This window comes from Oncorhynchus keta, chromosome 24 (genome assembly GCF_023373465.1).
Source record: "Oncorhynchus keta strain PuntledgeMale-10-30-2019 chromosome 24, Oket_V2, whole genome shotgun sequence".
NCBI lineage: Eukaryota > Metazoa > Chordata > Actinopteri > Salmoniformes > Salmonidae > Oncorhynchus > Oncorhynchus keta.
The window spans coordinates 10101747-10122368 of record NC_068444.1 but is presented as its reverse complement, the minus strand read 5'-3'; the positions used below and the strand labels follow the sequence as shown (position 1 = coordinate 10122368).

The 20622-nt window shown below is 40.6% G+C and overlaps 3 protein-coding genes across 14 annotated transcripts; 2 read left to right on the top strand and 1 right to left on the bottom strand.

Moving 5' to 3' along the window:
* The first annotated feature begins 388 nt into the window (after positions 1-388).
* Positions 389-10143, top strand: LOC118402707 (voltage-dependent anion-selective channel protein 2). Its single transcript, XM_035800891.2, has 9 exons — positions 389-538; positions 1356-1427; positions 1982-2031; positions 2129-2281; positions 2361-2413; positions 2634-2861; positions 8373-8523; positions 8749-8806; positions 8895-10143. The coding sequence occupies exons 2-9, from the start codon at positions 1361-1363 to the stop codon at positions 8984-8986; spliced, it is 852 nt and encodes a 283-aa protein (XP_035656784.1). The 5' UTR covers positions 389-538; positions 1356-1360; the 3' UTR covers positions 8987-10143.
* On the top strand, positions 2866-7730 carry LOC127911352 (uncharacterized). Of its 9 annotated transcripts, none has more exons than XM_052477646.1 (3): positions 2866-2939; positions 4916-5433; positions 6769-7730. In XM_052477646.1, the coding sequence occupies exons 2-3, from the start codon at positions 5330-5332 to the stop codon at positions 7637-7639; spliced, it is 975 nt and encodes a 324-aa protein (XP_052333606.1). In that variant the 5' UTR covers positions 2866-2939; positions 4916-5329; the 3' UTR covers positions 7640-7730. The 9 variants fall into 9 exon arrangements, 5 of the variants coding, with proteins under 5 accessions (XP_052333606.1, XP_052333605.1, XP_052333604.1 ...); XR_008077915.1 differs by having other exon boundaries at positions 2868-4800; positions 4916-5396; XR_008077916.1 differs by lacking the exon at positions 6769-7730 and adding an exon at positions 6444-6761 and having other exon boundaries at positions 2868-4800; positions 4916-5211.
* A 329-nt stretch (positions 10144-10472) lies between the features above and the next one.
* LOC118402708 (catechol O-methyltransferase domain-containing protein 1-like) lies at positions 10473-19428 on the bottom strand. 4 transcript variants are annotated; one of them, XM_035800895.2, is made up of 8 exons: positions 19274-19420; positions 17798-17865; positions 17486-17613; positions 14633-14738; positions 14309-14427; positions 11734-11788; positions 11523-11656; positions 10473-10974 (listed from the first exon to the last, which is right to left on the bottom strand). In XM_035800895.2, exons 3-8 carry the CDS (start codon positions 17588-17590, stop codon positions 10822-10824), a joined length of 672 nt encoding a protein of 223 aa, XP_035656788.1. In that variant the 5' UTR covers positions 17591-17613; positions 17798-17865; positions 19274-19420; the 3' UTR covers positions 10473-10821. The 4 variants fall into 4 exon arrangements, with proteins under 4 accessions (XP_035656788.1, XP_035656787.1, XP_035656786.1 ...); XM_035800894.2 differs by lacking the exon at positions 19274-19420 and adding an exon at positions 18364-18463; XM_035800893.2 differs by lacking the exon at positions 17798-17865 and having other exon boundaries at positions 19274-19428.
* Positions 19429-20622: the final 1194 nt, after the last annotated feature.

The window sequence follows — 20622 nt, the reverse complement described above, 5'->3', positions numbered from 1 at the left end:
TTTTGACATTTTTTTACTTCTCTATTTTTTTTAACTTAACGTATTTTTCTTAAAACTGCATTGTTGGTTAAGGGCTTGATAGTGAGCATGTCACTTAAGGTCTACCTACACATGTTGTATTCGGCGCATGTGACAAATTTGATTTGTGATTAGCTGACTGCTAGAACTATCGTGTTAGGTAAAGCACCGTGGTTTCTATGGTGATAAAGACATCTTCTAGTTGCCAGATATATTATTTGTAAAGACAATAGTATTAAGTAAATTAATATACAAATATTAAAGTGTTTCAGTCTGTATTAACAAAATTATTAAATATGGACATAGAAATACTCAAATAAACCCAGAACTCAGTCATCCTACTTTGATTTAGACAGGCGAAAAAACGAACACCTATATTTATAGGGTCCTGCGATCCTGGGGTCATGAGAGGTTGTTTTGCTTTCGCTGTTTCTCCTTCATCGCCCTCCAGCAGGATAGGACTGTCGCGACTCGGTGTTAGAAACTGCTTGAAAACAACGAACCAACGCAAAAAAATCCAGTAAGTAATTGCCATAGTTTTGTTCTTTCTAATTAGATACCTTGCTTGCCAGCTAACTAGCTAAACGTTAGCTAGGTAGGGGACATGGCCGGGATCCAGCGCTGCGAAATCTGTAGCCAGACAGCAACCGGTTACATGGATAGCTAACTAGCTAACGTTAGTCCATTGTCAAGGGTAAATACATGTCCCGATCTTTGACACATTAACTACAGTATAACTAATTACATTTAGACTTCGAGGTGGAAATATGATGTACCATTGCCTAGCTACGTCTTCTTATTGTCTAGTTCAAGCTGAGAGAACAGATCCCTGTCTGTGATGTTAACTTGCTCGCCGGCTTGCAATTTTGCTAACGGCTACTAGCTCGCTAACTTGACTTTCATTGAACCAGCCGCCAGTCATATTGATATTGCATATTGTAACGATCTATTGTAGCTAACTAGCTAGGCAAGCAAACAACTTGAGACTTGGCAGGGGCTTTGACGTGCTTAATATCGACGTCAAGATGGCTGCTGGCAGATAACCTTGTTCTTCAAAGCTTTACGTGTGTAGAGATGGTTGTGTAGGCCTGGCTATATCCCTTAAAATGTGTTCACAGTCCTACGAGAAGATGATCCGTACATTCCCTACTATCTGATCAGTTACTTGGTGGTGGAGTACACTGCTACTAGTCAATAAATGGCGAGCATGTTAGGACTATCCCTTTGTGGCAATGCCATCTTTGTCCTACATTTGCTGCAATAGGCTACATGCGGAACTCGGTCAGTAGTACTATGATAGCATAATTTGTCATCTGCCATTTTCCTTGTTGTCACAGGTAGAATGGCTGTTCCTCCATCATATGGTGACCTTGGTAAATCTGCAAAGGACATCTTCAACAAAGGATACGGTAAATGTCTTTGAAACTGGTTGGTTTACCCCTGTAGGAATTAATGGTCAGGACACTCATTAATAATATATAATAATAATATATGCCATTTAGCAGACGCTTTTATCCAAAGCGACTTACAGTCATGTGTGCATACATTCTACGTATGGGTGGTCCCGGGAATCGAACCCACTACCCTGGCGTTACAAGCGCCATGCTCTACCAACTGAGCTACAGAATGTAATGTAACAAGGGTATCTTCTGACAACTTAAACGTTCACATCACTTTTGTTTGGCCTCTCTTGAGCCCTTGTAAGGGAATGTTTCCGTCAATGCACAGAACACATTTCACACTGACGTGTCATTTTACAAGGAAGTTAAATGTAACACCTGGACATTAAATTTGTTCAAGACACGTCACAATTGGGCCGAATGGATTAGTATTCTCCATGTAGTAGTCCATTTGGCAAGTATTTCACTGTTAAGTAGATGCTAATCAAAACCAGGTTACCGCCACTACCTTAATATGTAATGGAACGTGGTGTTCTGAATGTCATGGTTTGTTCTTTTATTAGGCTTTGGATTGGTGAAACTTGATGTCAAGACTAAGTCTTCAAGTGGAGTGGTGAGTTTTAGCTTTTCAACCCTACCAGGGTTACTGTACATTCTGGTCCTCCATAGCAAGATATAGGCTTACTAAGTCTGTCATTATTGTTATTTAGGAATTCAAAACCTCTGGCTCATCCAACACTGACACCAGCAAAGTCAATGGCAACCTGGAGACCAAGTACAAATGGGCTGAATACGGCCTGACGTTTACAGAGAAGTGGACCACAGACAACACTCTGGGGACTGAGATCACCGTTGAAGACCAGGTAGAGAGGAGAAACCAGTCTATACTGTAGTTTGTCAACTTTTTTATTCAGTTATGCTTAATTTTGTTTTCTTCCATAGATCACCAAAGGGCTGAAACTTACGTTCGACACCCAATTCTCACCAAATTCCGGGTAAGGTTTGTGGCTTTTTAAAATTTCAAGCACAACTAAATGTTTCTTATCAGACTTTTGGAACCCTGAAATGGATAACATTTATTATGCACGTTCAGCACTGCGTAATCCACCACCCATCTTCCTTTATTGAAAATAATCAGTGATGACTGAACGAGAACAACAGAAATATCAGACTGATGTTTATTCGTCCTGTTTTCCTCCTCTATTCTCCTAACAGCAAGAAGAGCGGTAAGGTGAAGACTGCGTATAAGCGTGAATACGTCAACTTGGGCGTGGATGTGGACTTTGACTTTGCCGGCCCGGCCATCCATGGTGCGGCGGTGGCCGGATACGAGGGATGGCTGGCCGGCTACCAGATGACCTTCGACACGGCCAAGTCCAAAATGACCCAGAGCAACTTTGCTGTTGGCTACAAAACGGGAGATTTCCAGCTGCACACCAATGTGTAAGTTTCATATTGATTGTATTGTTGGAGGACTTGTGTCAGTTTCATATGGATTGTATTGTTGGAGGACTTGTGTCAGTTTCATATCGATTGTATTGTTGGAGGACTTGTGTCAGTTTCATATTGATTGTATTGTTGGAGGACTTGTGTCAGCTTCATATGGATTGTATTGTTGGAGGACTTGTGTCAGTTTCATATGGATTGTATTGTTGGAGGACTTGTGTCAGTTTCATATGGATTGTATTGTTGGAGGACTTGTCAGCTTCATATTGATTGTATTGTTGGAGGACTTGTGTCAGTTTCATATTGATTGTATTGTTGGAGGACTTGTCTCAGTTTCATATTGATTGTATTGTTGGAGGACTTGTCTCAGCTTCATATTGATTGTATTGTTGGAGGACTTGTCTCAGTTTCATATTGATTGTATTGTTGGAGGACTTGTCTCAGTTTCATATTGATTGTATTGTTGGAGGACTTGTGTCAGCTTCATATGGATTGTATTGTTGGAGGACTTGTGTCAGTTTCATATTGATTGTATTGTTGGAGGACTTGTGTCAGCTTCATATGGATTGTATTGTTGGAGGACTTGTGTCAGTTTCATATTGATTGTATTGTTGGAGGACTTGTGTCAGCTTCATATGGATTGTATTGTTGGAGGACTTGTGTCAGTTTCATATTGATTGTATTGTTGGAGGACTTGTGTCAGCTTCATATGGATTGTATTGTTGGAGGACTTGTGTCAGTTTCATATTGATTGTATTGTTGGAGGACTTGTGTCAGTTTCATATTGATTGTATTGTTGGAGGACTTGTGTCGGTTTCATATTGATTGTATTGTTGGAGGACTTGTGTCAGCTTCATATGGATTGTATTGTTGGAGGACTTGTCAGCTTCATATGGATTGTATTGTTGGAGGACTTGTGTCGGTTTCATATTGATTGTATTGTTGGAGGACTTGTGTCAGTTTCATATCGATTGTATTGTTGGAGGACTTGTGTCAGCTTCATATGGATTGTATTGTTGGAGGACTTGTGTCAGTTTCATATTGATTGTATTGTTGGAGGACTTGTCTCAGCTTCATATGGATTGTATTGTTGGAGGACTTGTCAGCTTCATATGGATTGTATTGTTGGAGGACTTGTCAGCTTCATATTGATTGTATTGTTGGAGGACTTGTCAGCTTCATATTGATTGTATTGTTGGAGGACTTGTCAGCTTCATATTGATTGTATTGTTGGAGGACTTGTCAGCTTCATATTGATTGTATTGTTGGAGGACTTGTCAGTTTCATATGGATTGTATTGTTGGAGGACTTGTCAGTTTCATATTGATTGTATTGTTGGAGGACTTGTCAGCTTCATATTGATTGTATTGTTGGAGGACTTGTCAGCTTCATATTGATTGTATTGTTGGAGGACTTGTCTCAGCTTCATATTGATTGTATTGTTGGAGGACTTGTCTCAGCTTCATATTGATTGTATTGTTGGAGGACTTGTCAGCTTCATATTGATTGTATTGTTGGAGGACTTGTCAGCTTCATATTGATTGTATTGTTGGAGGACTTGTCTCAGCTTCATATTGATTGTATTGTTGGAGGACTTGTCTCAGCTTCATATGGATTGTATTGTTGGAGGACTTGTGTAAGTTTCATATTGATTGTATTGTTGGAGGACTTGTGTCAGCTTCATATGGATTGTATTGTTGGAGGACTTGTGTAAGTTTCATATTGATTGTATTGTTGGAGGACTTGTGTCAGCTTCATATGGATTGTATTGTTGGAGGACTTGTGTAAGTTTCATATTGATTGTATTGTTGGAGGACTTGTGTCAGCTTCATATGGATTGTATTGTTGGAGGACTTGTGTAAGTTTCATATTGATTGTATTGTTGGAGGACTTGTGTAAGTTTCATATTGATTGTATTGTTGGAGGACTTGTGTCAGTATTGTTCATATTGATTGTATTGTTGGAGGACTTGTCTCAGCTTCATATGGATTGTATTGTTGGAGGACTTGTGTAAGTTTCATATTGATTGTATTGTTGGAGGACTTGTGTAGGTTTCATATTGATTGTATTGTTGGAGGACTTGTGTCAGCTTCATATGGATTGTATTGTTGGAGGACTTGTGTAAGTTTCATATTGATTGTATTGTTGGAGGACTTGTGTAAGTTTCATATTGATTGTATTGTTGGAGGACTTGTCTCAGCTTCATATGGATTGTATTGTTGGAGGACTTGTGTAAGTTTCATATTGATTGTATTGTTGGAGGACTTGTGTCAGCTTCATATTGATTGTATTGTTGGAGGACTTGTGTCAGTTTCATATGGATTGTATTGTTGGAGGACTTGTGTAAGTTTCATATTGATTGTATTGTTGGAGGACTTGTGTCAGCTTCATATGGATTGTATTGTTGGAGGACTTGTGTAAGTTTCATATTGATTGTATTGTTGGAGGACTTGTGTCAGCTTCATATGGATTGTATTGTTGGAGGACTTGTGTCAGCTTCATATGGATTGTATTGTTGGAGGACTTGTGTCAGTTTCATATTGATTGTATTGTTGGAGGACTTGTGTCAGTTTCATATTGATTGTATTGTTGGAGGACTTGTGTAAGTTTCATATGGATTGTATTGTTGGAGGACTTGTGTCAGTTTCATATTGATTGTATTGTTGGAGGACTTGTGTCAGCTTCATATGGATTGTATTGTTGGAGGACTTGTGTCAGTTTCATATGGATTGTATTGTTGGAGGGTTTCATAGGATTGTATTGTTGGAGACTTGTTTCATATTGATTGTATTGTTGGAGGACTTGTGTCGGTTTCATATTGATTGTATTGTTGGAGGACTTGTGTCAGCTTCATATGGATTGTATTGTTGGAGGACTTGTGTCAGCTTCATATTGATTGTATTGTTGGAGGACTTGTGTCAGCTTCATATGGATTGTATTGTTGGAGGACTTGTGTCAGTTTCATATGGATTGTATTGTTGGAGGACTTGTGTCAGTTTCATATTGATTGTATTGTTGGAGGACTTGTCTCAGCTTCATATGGATTGTATTGTTGGAGGACTTGTGTCAGTTTCATATGGATTGTATTGTTGGAGGACTTGTGTCAGCTTCATATTGATTGTATTGTTGGAGGACTTGCCTCAGCTTCATATTGATTGTATTGTTGGAGGACTTGTCTCAGCTTCATATGGATTGTATTGTTGGAGGACTTGTCAGCTTCATATTGATTGTATTGTTGGAGGACTTGTGTCAGTTTCATATTGATTGTATTGTTGGAGGACTTGTCTCAGCTTCATATGGATTGTATTGTTGGAGGACTTGTCAGCTTCATATGGATTGTATTGTTGGAGGACTTGTGTCAGTTTCATATGGATTGTATTGTTGGAGGACTTGTGTCAGTTTCATATGGATTGTATTGTTGGAGGACTTGTGTCAGCTTCATATTGATTGTATTGTTGGAGGACTTGTCAGCTTCATATGGATTGTATTGTTGGAGGACTTGTGTCAGTTTCATATTGATTGTATTGTTGGAGGACTTGTCAGCTTCATATGGATTGTATTGTTGGAGGACTTGTGTAGGTTTCATATTGATTGTATTGTTGGAGGACTTGTCTCAGCTTCATATGGATTGTATTGTTGGAGGACTTGTGTCAGCTTCATATGGATTGTATTGGAGGACTTGTGTCAGCTTCATATGGATTGTATTGTTGGAGGACTTGTCTCAGCTTCATATGGATTGTATTGGAGGACTTGTCAGTTTCATATTGATTGTATTGTTGGAGGACTTGTGTCAGTTTCATATTGATTGTATTGTTGGAGGACTTGTCTCAGCTTCATATGGATTGTATTGTTGGAGGACTTGTGTCAGTTTCATATTGATTGTATTGTTGGAGGACTTGTGTAGGTTTCATATTGATTGTATTGTTGGAGGACTTGTCTCAGCTTCATATGGATTGTATTGTTGGAGGACTTGTCTCAGCTTCATATGGATTGTATTGGAGGACTTGTGTCAGCTTCATATGGATTGTATTGTTGGAGGACTTGTCTCAGCTTCATATGGATTGTATTGGAGGACTTGTGTCAGCTTCATATGGATTGTATTGTTGGAGGACTTGTCTCAGCTTCATATGGATTGTATTGGAGGACTTGTGTCAGCTTCATATGGATTGTATTGGAGGACTTGTGTCAGCTTCATATGGATTGTATTGTTGGAGGACTTGTGTCAGCTTCATATGGATTGTATTGTTGGAGGACTTGTCTCAGCTTCATATGGATTGTATTGGAGGACTTGTGTCAGCTTCATATGGATTGTATTGGAGGACTTGTGTCAGCTTCATATGGATTGTATTGGAGGACTTGTGTCAGCTTCATATGGATTGTATTGTTGGAGGACTTGTGTCAGCTTCATATGGATTGTATTGTTGGAGGACTTGTGTCAGTTTCATATGGATTGTATTGTTGGAGGACTTGTCAGCTTCATATGGATTGTATTGTTGGAGGACTTGTGTCAGTTTCATATTGATTGTATTGTTGGAGGACTTGTCAGCTTCATATGGATTGTATTGTTGGAGGACTTGTGTCAGCTTCATATTGATTGTATTGTTGGAGGACTTGTCAGCTTCATATTGATTGTATTGTTGGAGGACTTGTGTCAGTTTCATATTGATTGTATTGTTGGAGGACTTGTCTCAGCTTCATATGGATTGTATTGTTGGAGGACTTGTCAGCTTCATATTGATTGTATTGTTGGAGGACTTGTGTCAGTTTCATATTGATTGTATTGTTGGAGGACTTGTCTCAGCTTCATATGGATTGTATTGTTGGAGGACTTGTCAGCTTCATATTGATTGTATTGTTGGAGGACTTGTGTAGGTTTCATATTGATTGTATTGTTGGAGGACTTGTCTCAGCTTCATATGGATTGTATTGTTGGAGGACTTGTTTCATATGGATTGTATTGTTGGAGGACTTGTGTCAGCTTCATATGGATTGTATTGTTGGAGGACTTGTGTCAGCTTCATATGGATTGTATTGGAGGACTTGTGTCGGTTTCATATTGATTGTATTGTTGGAGGACTTGTCTCAGCTTCATATGGATTGTATTGTTGGAGGACTTGTGTCAGCTTCATATGGATTGTATTGGAGGACTTGTGTCAGCTTCATATGGATTGTATTGTTGGAGGACTTGTGTCAGCTTCATATGGATTGTATTGGAGGACTTGTGTCAGCTTCATATGGATTGTATTGTTGGAGGACTTGTGTCAGCTTCATATGGATTGTATTGGAGGACTTGTGTCAGCTTCATATGGATTGTATTGTTGGAGGACTTGTGCCTCAGCAGTGAAGTGAAAAGTACTATGGTCTTAACAAGTTACATCGATTTTAATGAGTTCTAGGTTGATTTGAGCGTTTCAGTTCATCTTTAATTGAGTTATTATTAAACATAAAAGAGCTCTTCATCAGACAATGATAACACAATGTATGGTCTGTTTATGTCCTATATCCCAGTAATGATGGCACAGAGTTTGGAGGGTCCATTTACCAGAAGGTGAATGACAAGCTGGAGACTGCTGTGAACCTGGCCTGGACAGCAGGCAGCAACAGCACGCGCTTTGGCATCGCTGCCAAGTATCAGCTGGACTCCAGTGCCTCCATATCTGTGAGTGCTGCTCTTTTGGTTGTCTTGTTTATCAGCCTAATGGCTGTTTAGTATTCAGAGACTGGTTCTGCAGGATTAGTAGTTTATTCAATGGGAATGGGTTGTGTCAAATGAGATGTTTTAGGAAGTAACTGGAGAATAAAGTGACGTTCTTATGCAATGCCAATAATTATCATAATCCGTTGTATTCCATTGTTAATTGTATGTGTTTGTTACATTTTCCAGGCTAAAGTTAACAATGCCAGCTTGGTGGGAGTGGGCTATACCCAGACGCTGCGACCAGGTAAGAACCGGCTCTCGCTACTTTGCACTGCCGGCCATCACCAAAGTGGATTGTTGTAGCCAGGTTATTTATTTTTCCTGTTCTGCAGGTATGAAACTTGTCCTGTCTGCACTGGTGGATGGCAAGAGCATCAACGCCGGTGGCCACAAGCTGGGACTGGGCCTGGAGCTGGAGGCATAAGTATCTAGCTATCCTTTCTAGTGAAGTCTTCATGTTTTAATATTTGAGGGAATATTAGAAGAATTTGGCCTTATTTATTTCCAACCCAACAACCAGTAAGGGATGTCTCCAAAGGAAAGCGATGAATCTAATCTAAAACATCAACAACATAGCCCTCAGTCCTGTCACTTAGATGGAATCCTGACCTATCAGCCACTGTCATTTCCTTTCAGCTGGCTTGTAGTCAGTCATCCTGTGTGTCCTATGAACAGTAGCCCAGTACTACTAAGCCTGTTATGTGTTGGTTTGTAGTCAGTCATCCTGTGTGTCCTATGAACAGTAGGCCAGTACTACTAAGCCTGTGATGTGTTGGTTTGTAGTCAGTCATCCTGTGTGTCCTATGAACAGTAGGCCAGTACTACTAAGCCTGTTATGTATTGGTTTGTAGTCAGTCATCCTGTGTGTCCTATGAACAGTAGCCCAGTACCATTAAGCCTGTTATGTATTCCTGTACTGTACCACTAGTGAAATACATCCTCCTTCTCAAAGAGCGTGTTTATTCTGCATTGTTTTACGTTTGTTTTATTGGTTTGGCCTGGACAATCCAAGGAGGGTTATATTAAGATGTATACTTTGATTTAATTCTATATATAATAACAATGTTATTATGTTGTCATTATTTGACAATCCTGAACTGTTGTTTTGCACACTAGCAAATTATATTATACCTTAATTTATATCCTTTCTTTCCCTGTTTCATTTGCACATAGAGTAGCCTTTGGTTAGCAACGCTTTGCCTGTTGTCAGGACGGCTCCTACTCAGAATGTTCATCGCGTATTCTAGAGACCTTAAACCTCTTATTCTAATGGGTGTTGATCTATTTAGCTAATATTCTTGAGGACATGTTAGTTAATTATGCTTACTGCTTCGCCACCCATTCTGCGGTCTTTTTACAGACCTGTTTTTGACCTGTTTCCTAGTTGAACATGGTAATATAAATTGCTAGACATTTGCCAAATGGGATTTTCTGGGTGTCATTAGAAAGGAAAAAGGGGAAAGTATTATAACTGAGCGAATCCTTCACCTCCCCTTCCCCTAGCTGTGTATAAATTATATGACTGGGAAACCCAAGTCCACTTGTCTGTCTACCTTTACAATAAAGTCTTTAAACAAGTCAGTCCTTTGTTCTTGGGTAAGTCACGGCGCCTTCACACGGTAAGTCACTTGTTTTACAGCTCAACCAGAATGAACATTTTAAAACAACCGTAACCGTGGCTCGTCTGAGTACAATAGAACTGTAAAACATTACACATTACTTTGGTCCTTTTCTAGGGCCATCAAGTTTTATTTAATCACAGGGTTTGCTGTGAATTATCACAACTTCAGAATTTGCTCAAATGAAGGTGTGATTTCAGATTTTTCATAAAAAAATAAAAAGAATGTTGACATCTTAATTTTATCTAAAGTAACGGTTGGCAAAATGATGTAAATTGAGAAAGCAGACACTCGACTTGTTTTCAGTATATTTTTGAATGCCTTCAGACAATATATTTAAAAAAAATGCACAAAAATTTAAGTTACCTGATTAGCTCTGACAGTCCTAGTTCTTTCATTTAAACCTTTTCAGGTCACATATATTCAAGGGCAGCATTACACACATGGATTTAATGTGTGTTTATTATTAATGACCTATACACAACCATTTTAAAAGTCAGCACTTGCCAAGTACTATCTGATTATCGTAATGTAAAGCTACTTCTCAGTAATTGGGTACTACAGTTTACCGCAGTACAGACCAGTGTTGGCCAATCTTCCATTTAGTACTGTAGTTTTAAGCCCTGTCTCCTACATAGTGTTAGAGTTTGAAGGCCAGTGTCACTCCGTCTCCCACAGTGAGCATGCTGATGTTGATCCTGACATCCCGGTACAACTTCTTGTTCAGCTTGTCAATGGCCTGGGTGTCAATGTCATCAGCTGCAGGGTTCACCACCTTCCCACTCCACAGAACCTAAAGCACAGAGCATCATCAGCGTTCTAGTGTGTGTGTATATATTAACATTCAAAAATTTGGGGTAACTTAAATGTCCTTGGTTTTTGAAAGAAAAGCAATAAAAAAGCCTAATCGAACCCACAAATGCTGATGCTCCAGATACTCAATTGGTATAAAGACCAGTTTTATTGCTTCTTTAATCAGTGCAACAGTTTTCAGCTGTGCTAACATTGCAAAATAGTTTTCTAATAATCAATTAGCCTTTTAAAATGAAACTTGGATTAGCTAACATAGGAGTGATGGTTGCTGATAATGGGCCTCTGGACGCCTATGTAGATATTACATTTAAAAAATCTGCCGTTTCCAGCTACAATAGTCATTTACCACATTAACAATGTCTACACTGTATTTCACTGAACAAAAAAAAATGTTTCTTTCAAAAACAAGGACATTTCTAAGTGACCCCAAACTTTAGAACAGTAGTGTGTGTGTGTATATATTTTAGTTGCTTACGGCTGTCCATGTGATTTTAGATTAGGCTTCAGTCCTCATATTGAAACACTCACGTTATCAATGGCAATAATGCCTCCTTTCCTCACTAGCTGGAGGGATTTTTCATAGTAGTTGTCATAGTTTGCTTTGTCTGCATCGATGAAGACGAAGTCAAATGTCTCGGCCTCGCCATTGGCCAAGAGGTCATCTGAGGAGTGAGTGTGAATACATTTGTTCATTGTCTTGTTTTGTAATGGATCTGTTATAAACATGTTATTACTATACCTAGAGTTTTCAATGCCGGCTGGATGCGTAGATCTATTTTTTGTTCCACTCCAGCCTGCAAAGAGAGCACAGAAGTAGACCTGGGGGTTGAGTTACGCATTACTTTTTCTGACAAATGTTGTACTCTGCTTACAACGTCAACAAGAAGGGTCTTTTCTGGAAGGTGGTAGGTGAGTATTGATAAGAACTTCTGTTATCAGGGGAGACCGTTAGTAATGGATCCTCTGACATGCTCTCTCGATGATGGATCAGATTACTTTCACATTCCCATCAATCTATCACACAATTGCAGCCAGCCTCTCAAAAGCTTGAATTGAGATACTGTGCAAGTAGAGACTCTGGAGTGCATAATAAATAACTGTATGGGGATGAGGTAGTTGGATGGGCTATTTACAGATGGACTATGTACAGGTGCAGTGATCTGTGAGCTGCTCTGACAGCTGAGGCTTAAAGTTAGTGAGGAAGATATGAGTCTCCAGCTTTAGTGATTTTTATAGTTTGTTCCAGTCATTGGCAGCAGAGAACTGGAAGGAAAGGTGGCCAAAGGGGGAGTTGGCTTTGGGGATGACCAGTGAAATATACCTGCTGGAACGCGTGCTACGGGTGGGTGTTGCTATGGTGACCAGTGAGCTGAGATAAAGCGGGGCTTTTCCTAGCAAAGACTTATAGATGACCTGGAGCCAGTGGGTTTGACGACAAATATGAAGCGAGGGCCAGCCAGCGAGAGCATACAGGTCGCACTGGTGGGTAGTATATGGCACTGTGATAGACTACATCCAATTTGCTGAGTAGAGTGTTGGAGGCTATTTTGTAAATTACATCGTCAAGGATCGGTAGGATAGTCAGTTTTACGAGGGTATGTTTGGCAGCATGAGTGAATGATGCTTTGTTGCGAAATAGGAAGCTGATTCTCGATTTAACTTTGGATTGGAGATGCTTAATGTTAGCCTGGAAGTAGAGTTTACAGTCTAACCAGATACCTAGGTGTTTGTAGTTGTCCATATATTCTAAGTCAGAACCGCCCGGAGTAGTGATGCTGGACGGGCGGGCAGGTGTGGGCAGCGATTGGTTGAAGAGCATGCATTTAGTTTTACTTGCAAATGTAGCTTGAGTACCAGTCTATTTGTTTCATCATGCAAACTATAACCATCATGCCAACTATAACCATCATGCCAACTGTAACCGTCATGCCAATTATAACCTTCATGCCAACTATAACCATCATGCCAACTGTAACCATCATGCCAACTATTACCACCATGCCAACTATTACCACCATGCCAACTATTACCACCATCATGCCAACTATTACCACCATCATGCCAACTATTACCACCATCATGCCAACTATAATTACTATCATGCCAACTATTAACATCATGCCAACTATTAACATCATGCCAACTATTAACACCATCATGCCAAATATTACCACCATCATGCCAACTATAACCATCATGCCTATAACCATCATGCCAACTATTACCACCATGCCAACTATTACCACCATCATGCCAACTATAACCACCATGCCAACTATAACCACCATGCCAACTATTACCACAATCATGCCAACTATAATTACTATCATGCCAACTATTGCCATCATGCCAACTATTAACATCATGCCAACTATTACCATCATGCCAACTATTACCACCATGACAACTATTACCACCGTCATGCCAACTATTACCGTCATGCCAACTATAACCATCATGCCAACTATTACAATCATGCCAACTATAGCCATCATGCCAACTATAACCATCATGCCAACTATAACCATCATGCCAACTATAACCATCATGCCAACTATCATCATGCCAACTATCATCATGCCAACTATAGCCATCATGCCAACTATAACCACCATGCCAACTATTACCATCATACCAACTATAACCATCATGCCAACTATAACCATCATGCCAACTATAACCATCATGCCAACTATAACCATCATGCCAACTATTACCATCATGCCAACTATAACCATCATGCCAACTATAACCATCATGCCAACTATTACCATCAAACCAACTATAACCATCATGCCAACTATTACCATCATGCCAACTATTACCATCATGCCAACTATTACCATCATGCCAACTATTACCATCATACCAACTATAACCACCATGCCAACTATTACCATCATGCCAACTATAACCATCATGCCAACTATAACCATCATGCCAACTATTACCATCATACCAACTATAACCATCATGCCAACTATTACCATCATGCCAACTATTACCATCATGCCAACTATTACCATCATGCCAACTATTATAGCAAGAGCACAAACAGATCTGGGACCAAGCTAATGTGAATATAATAGTTTCAGAATGTAATTTGTTACCTGGGGATCTTGACAAGGCTATCCCTTACAAATACACCCATGTCTGGCCTGCACACGCCAGAATCACTACAATGGTGTGAGAGATGACGTACAGTCAATCAAATGATTCTGCCCGCTGAAATGCCTGTCTAAAAAGAGTTACGTCAACAGTAGGTCACGTAGCACTGGTGTGTCACAGAAAGCAAACGTAAATCCACATATCACCTCTTTCCAGAAGGGTTTGCCGATGTTGGGGTATTCGTCTTTGATGTCACAGGCCACCATCTTCCCGTCGTCTGGCAGAACCAGCGCTATGCTCAGAGTGTTGTACCCTGTGTATACTCCTACAGGGAAGACAAATAAAACGAGTATTATGAGACTCGTATACAGTAAATGTTTTACATAAAACCAGTATTTGTTTTTGCGAGCCATTATGGACTAGATTTACACTGTTATTGGTGGTAAAAGCAACATGAAATAAAATCCTACAGAAACTAGTGAGAAGAGATTATTACGTGTGATAAAGAGTATAATGTGAATAACGTTTACCGATTTCTATAGCTTTCTTGGTTTTGATGAGTCTTGCCAGGTTAGCCATCAGCTGAGACTGCTCCGCGGCAACCATGATGAAGTTCCACGAATCATCCATAGTCCTCTGGAAGACAAAACAGAAGAAAGGAGATATTTATTATTGGTTTTTCTCCAGAAATAGAAAAGTTACCATGATAAACAGCCTAAGTTTACTAAGTGTACATTTATATTTACAAATCTCAGACCCAGACACTTGTGAACAGAGAGTGTGTGCTCAGTCCCCTCCTGTACTCCCTGTTCACTCATGACTGCATGGCCAGGCACGACTCCAACACCACCATTAAGTTTGCCGATGACACAACAGTGGTAGGCCTGATCACCGACATTAATGAGACAGCCTATAGGGAGGAGGTCAGAGACCTGGCAGTGTGGTGCCCAGACAACAACCTTTCCTTCAACATGATCAAGACAAAGGAGATGATTGTGAACTACAGAAAGAGGAAGGCCGAGCACAGGTCTGTAGTGGAGCAGGTTGAGAGCTTCAAGTTCCTTGGCGTCCACATCACCAACAAACTATCATGGTCCAAACACACCACGACAGTCATGAAGAGGGCACGACAATGCCTATTCCCCCTCAGGAAACTAAAAAAATGTGGCATTGGTCCTCCGATCCTCAAAAAGTTCTACAGTTGCACTATCGAGAGCATCCTGATTGGTTGCATCACTGCCTGGTATGGCAACTGCTTCGCCTTCGACCGCAAGGCACTACAGAGGATAGTGTGTACGGCCCAGTACATCACAGTGGCCAAGCTTCCTGCCATCCAGGACCTCTATACCAGGCGATGTCAGAGGAAGGTTCTAAAAATTGTCAAAGACTCCAGTCATAGACTGTTCTCTCTGCTACTGCGCGATACTGGAGCGCCAAGTCTAGGTCCAAAAGGCTTCTTAACAGCTTCTACCCCCCAAGCCATAAGACTCATGAACAGCTAATCAAATGGCTACCCAGACTATTTGCATTGTGCAGTCGCAAAAAGCATCAAGCGCTATGATGAAACTGGCTCTCATGAGGACCGCTACAGGAAAGGAAGACCCAGAGTTAACTCTGCTGCAGAGGATAAGTTCATTAGAGTTACCAGCCTCGGAAATTGCAGCCCAAATAAATGCATCAGAGTTCAAGTAACAGACACATCTCAACATCAACTGTTCAGAGGAGAATGGTGGAATCAGGCCTTCATGGTCGATTTCCTGCAACGAAACCACTACTGAAGGACACCAATAATAAGAAGAGGGCCAAAACACACAAGCAATGGACAATAGATCGGTGGAAATCTGTCCTTTGGTCTGATGAGTCCAAATATGAGATTTTGGGTTCCAACCGCCGTGTCACCGCAGAGTAGGTGAACGGATGATCTAGTCCCCACCATGAAGCATGGAGGAGGAGGTGTGATGGTATTTGCTGGTGACACTGTCTGTGATTTATGTAGAATTCAAGGAACACTTAACCAGCATGACTACCACAGCATTCTGCAGCGATACACCATCCCACCTGGTTTGCGCTTAGAGGGACTATCATTTGTTTTTCAACAGGACAATGACCCAACACACCTCCAGGCTGTGTAAGGGCTTTTAAATATTATATAATTTTAATTATTATTTTACCCTTTTTTCTCCCCAATTTCGTGGTATCCAGATGGTAGTGGTTACTGTCTTGTCTCATCGCTGCTACTCGGGAGAGGCGAAGGTACGAGAGCCATGCGTCCTCCGAAACACAACCCAACCAACCCGCACTGTTTCTTGACACAACGCACAACCCACCCGGAAGCCAGCCGCACCAATGTGTCGGAGGAAAAACTGTACACCTTGCGACCTGGTCAGCGTGCACAGCGCCCAGCCCACCACAGGAGTGCGCGATAAGACAAGGATATCCCTGCCGGCCAAACCCTCCTAACCCAGACGACGCTGGTGGCACAGCCAGCAATGCGATGCAGTGCCTTAGACCACTGCGCCACCCGGGAGGCCTGTGTAAGGGATTTTTAACCAAGAAGGATGGAGTGCTGCATCAGATGACCTGGCCTCCACAATCACCTGACCTCAACCCAATTGAGATGGTTTGGGATGAGCTGGACCGCAGAGTGAACGAAAAGCAGGCAACAAGTGCTCAGCATATGTGGGAACTCCTTCAAGACTGTTGGAAAAACATTCCAGGTGAAGCTGGTTGAGAGAACGCCAAGAGTGTGCAAAGCTGTCATCAAGGAAAAGGGTGGCGACTTTGAAGAATCTCAAATATAAAATATATTTTTGATTTGTTTAACACTTTTTTTGTTACTACATGATTCCACGTGTTATTTCATAGTTTGTCTTCACTAATACTCTACAATGTAGAAAATAGTTTTTTAAAAATAAATATCCTTGAATGAGTAGGTGTGTCCAAACTTTTGACTGATACTGTACATATTGCATCAATTACCTCAACTAACCTGTGGCCCCACACATCGACTCTGTACCAGTAACCCCTATGTATAGCATCACTCCTGTTATTTTATTGTTGCTCTTTAATTATTTGTTATGTCTATTTTCTTAATTTCTTATTTTTTTAACTTCAGTTTATTTTTGTAAATACTTTCTTAACATTTATTTTTCTTAACTTCATAGTTGGTTAAGGGCTTGTAAAGTAAACATTTCACTGTAAAGTGTTGTTGTAATTCAGCTCATGTGACATAAAATTAGACTTGATGTGATTTGTACAACATAATAAATGGTGCCCCCTTGTGGCAAAAGACAGACACTATGGACTTTGGACAAGTTCTACTGTTTGGCAAATATATGAACATATTTGATAATGAAGACATGTGTAAATCCGGACCTTCTTACCAGTCTGAGTTTTTTCAAGGCCGGATGCTCCCTCATTGAATGATTGAGGACATACTGCATCAAAGGGTTATCTTTTGCCCCAGAGTGACTCTTGAAGATGTCCATGGAAAAGGTGGATCTTCTTTTGCCTGGAGGGAGCAATCATGTCAATTGATGAGTAATCTCAAGAGGGTACAGATACTGTGGTTTAAGTGTTTGATAATTTAACAATAATGGGAAACAATACACGATGACTCTCTGTCATATTTGACTGTTCAACGTCATCTTGACATGTGATGAAATTGATAAGGCGGCACGTTGATTCCCCCTTACCAATGTAATAACCAGCCACAAAGACAACTCCAAGTGTAGCCGAGCCGATCAATGCTTCTCTGGACACACTGTGAAAAGACATTGTAACAATGTTTCTCCTCGCTTAAACATTGACCGATCAAGGACTTCTTACCGTGTAACACGTTCTTTCCTTGTTTGCTATACGTAACCGCGAAGCTGTAATATAGTGGCGCACCCTAAATATAATGCATACACATGAACGGACAATATATTCAAATTGCGCGTATATTACAATGTTCTAGGTCAAATTAATAGTACGCGCGCGTGCACGTGACCGCTCATGTGCTAAAACCACCCCAAACGGCTGTATAATGCCCATAGCCACAAGTGGTCTGCAATTTAACACCATTTTACTCTGAGCAAGATACTGTTGAATTGTTAACTTGTCAACCTAATCCGTTCAGACACTGATATTTTGTACCATTATATTTTATGGCTGCTAAATTATCCGAATGATTTGTACAAAGTTCCTCATCAACATGAAGAAATAACCCGATCTTCACATGACGGAGCACCAAAAGTAATGCATACAGTAACCTACTTACCGCGTATAAAGAGATTAATTCGACGAACTATGAATCTGCGTGGTGCCAGTTATGTTGCACCGTTATGTGATTCACTGTATAAAAATGGCCTCTGAGAACAGGGAGGGTCTCTGATCCCTGAATCATGAATAATCAATTTAACACTTGCTTCACCAAATCTAGATAACGCTATTGCTTTATCATGTGCTCATGACCATGGACGTTTTACACAAAGACCTAGCTGTAATAGTTTGCCAAAGTGTGAGGCTTCTGTGTGTCTGTAAAGTCTCGTATTGTATTACGACTGTTCCCCCTATCCTAGTCCATTTCTGGTTTGTGGAACATACAGTACCATGGACCCTGCTGTTGTAACAGAATAACTTTACGTCCGTCCCCTCGCCCATACCGGGGCCCGAACCAGGGACCCTCTGCACACATCGACAAAAACAGTCACCCTCGAAGCATCGTTACCCATGACGTAACCGATTGAAACGCTATTTAGCGCGCACCGCTAACTAAACTAGCCGTTTCACATCCGTTACACTGTTACAGAAACAACAACAAGAGTATTCTAGAACACTTAGAGAATGTGGATCATTGGTTGTCATCACAACACAGAGGAGAACAAGGACGGTCGGTTTGAGCGGTGTGTTTTACTTTGAACTCGATGTAAAACTCGTCTGACAATAGTTCCAGAAGGAATATGTGAATTAGGTCTTGTCCAAAACATCAGCCCTATAGCGTATTTGCAAGGCCATGTCTCGAAAAAAAAAAAAATCATATCATTCTAGACTACTATAATTTTGCAATGTCATTGTTGAATTGCAAATTCTATAATCTTAATGACTACAGTCAGTGTCCCAGGTATGTAGTATTTACTTTTCTACCACAGCACAGTCGGAAACCATGGAAACCACGGCCTGTTGTTTACCTGTTGATGTCATTTCCGATACCTTACGAGGGTAATGACACGGTCACCCCTCCAGTTGATTCTGTATCGTAGAAAATCCAGGTCAACTCTACTATCACCCCCGTGTTCGTCTGGGCTGTTTGTGACCGTCTGAAATATCTCTTTAGAGCATCCATGACGCATGTAACGTGATCATGAACAAAATAAATAGCTGAGGGGGATGACCAACATGTGACGCATACTTTCGTACAGAGAGGGGCGCTGTTGTCATGTCAATGTTCAGTATACTGTATTGTGGGAGATATATATCCATTGGGCCATTGGTCTGCTACTTTCACCTAACAAAAATGTAATGTTATTGCATCTACAATAGTAATGTTATTGCATCTACAATAGTAATGTTATTGCATCTACAATAGTAATGTTATTGCATCTACAATAGTAATATGATTGTATCTACAATAGTAATGTTATTGCATCTACAATAGTAATGTTATTGCATCTACAATAGTAATGTTATTGCATCTACAATAGTAATGTTGTTGCATCTACAATAGTAATGTTATTGCATCTACAATAGTAATGTTATTGTATCTACAATAGTAATGTTATTGCATCTACAATAGTAATGTTATTGCATCTACAATAGTAATGTTATTGCATCTACAATAGTAATGTTATTGCATCTACAATGTGCTCTTGCATTTCATCTGGTTGAGTTATCTTCTATCATATTAAAAAGCAGTAGGATTTTTCACTAGGCTCCACAATGAAGTCCTTGTCAACAATGTAACATAGACCAACTCTCTGCCTCTATGGTATTTCGACCCAGTTACATACAGTATGTGTTGGTGTGGTGATCAGCAGGCCAGTGGGAGCTGATATCTCTGATCTGTAGCTGAAGTGAATAGCAGTCTTCTCCTCAGGGCCTTTTAGTTCCACAGCCATGCCGTGTGATAGTGTGGTGACAGCATGTTCCCAGCGTGGCTCTGCATGGAGAGACGGCTGGAGGATGGTGGGCGTCATCACAGGGCCCTGTGTAGGATCCTAATAGTGCCAGACACACACCATAGCTACATCCCAAATGGCATCCTATTCCCTATGTAGTGCATCACTTTTGACCAGGGCTTATAGGGCTCGATCTGGTCAAAAGTAGTGCACTATGTAGGGAATAGGGTTCTATTTGGAATGCACACATCCCATATCAGCGATTAATCCAGTCATGAGGGGACGACTCCCTTTCATCAGCTGCTCTGAGACACATGAGCACAAGGTCAAGAGCAGCTGGCGTTATGTCAGAGACAAATGGTGTAGATAATTAACTTCAGGGGAAAGAGGGGGAGGAGAGAGGAGGGGAGAGGGAATGAGAA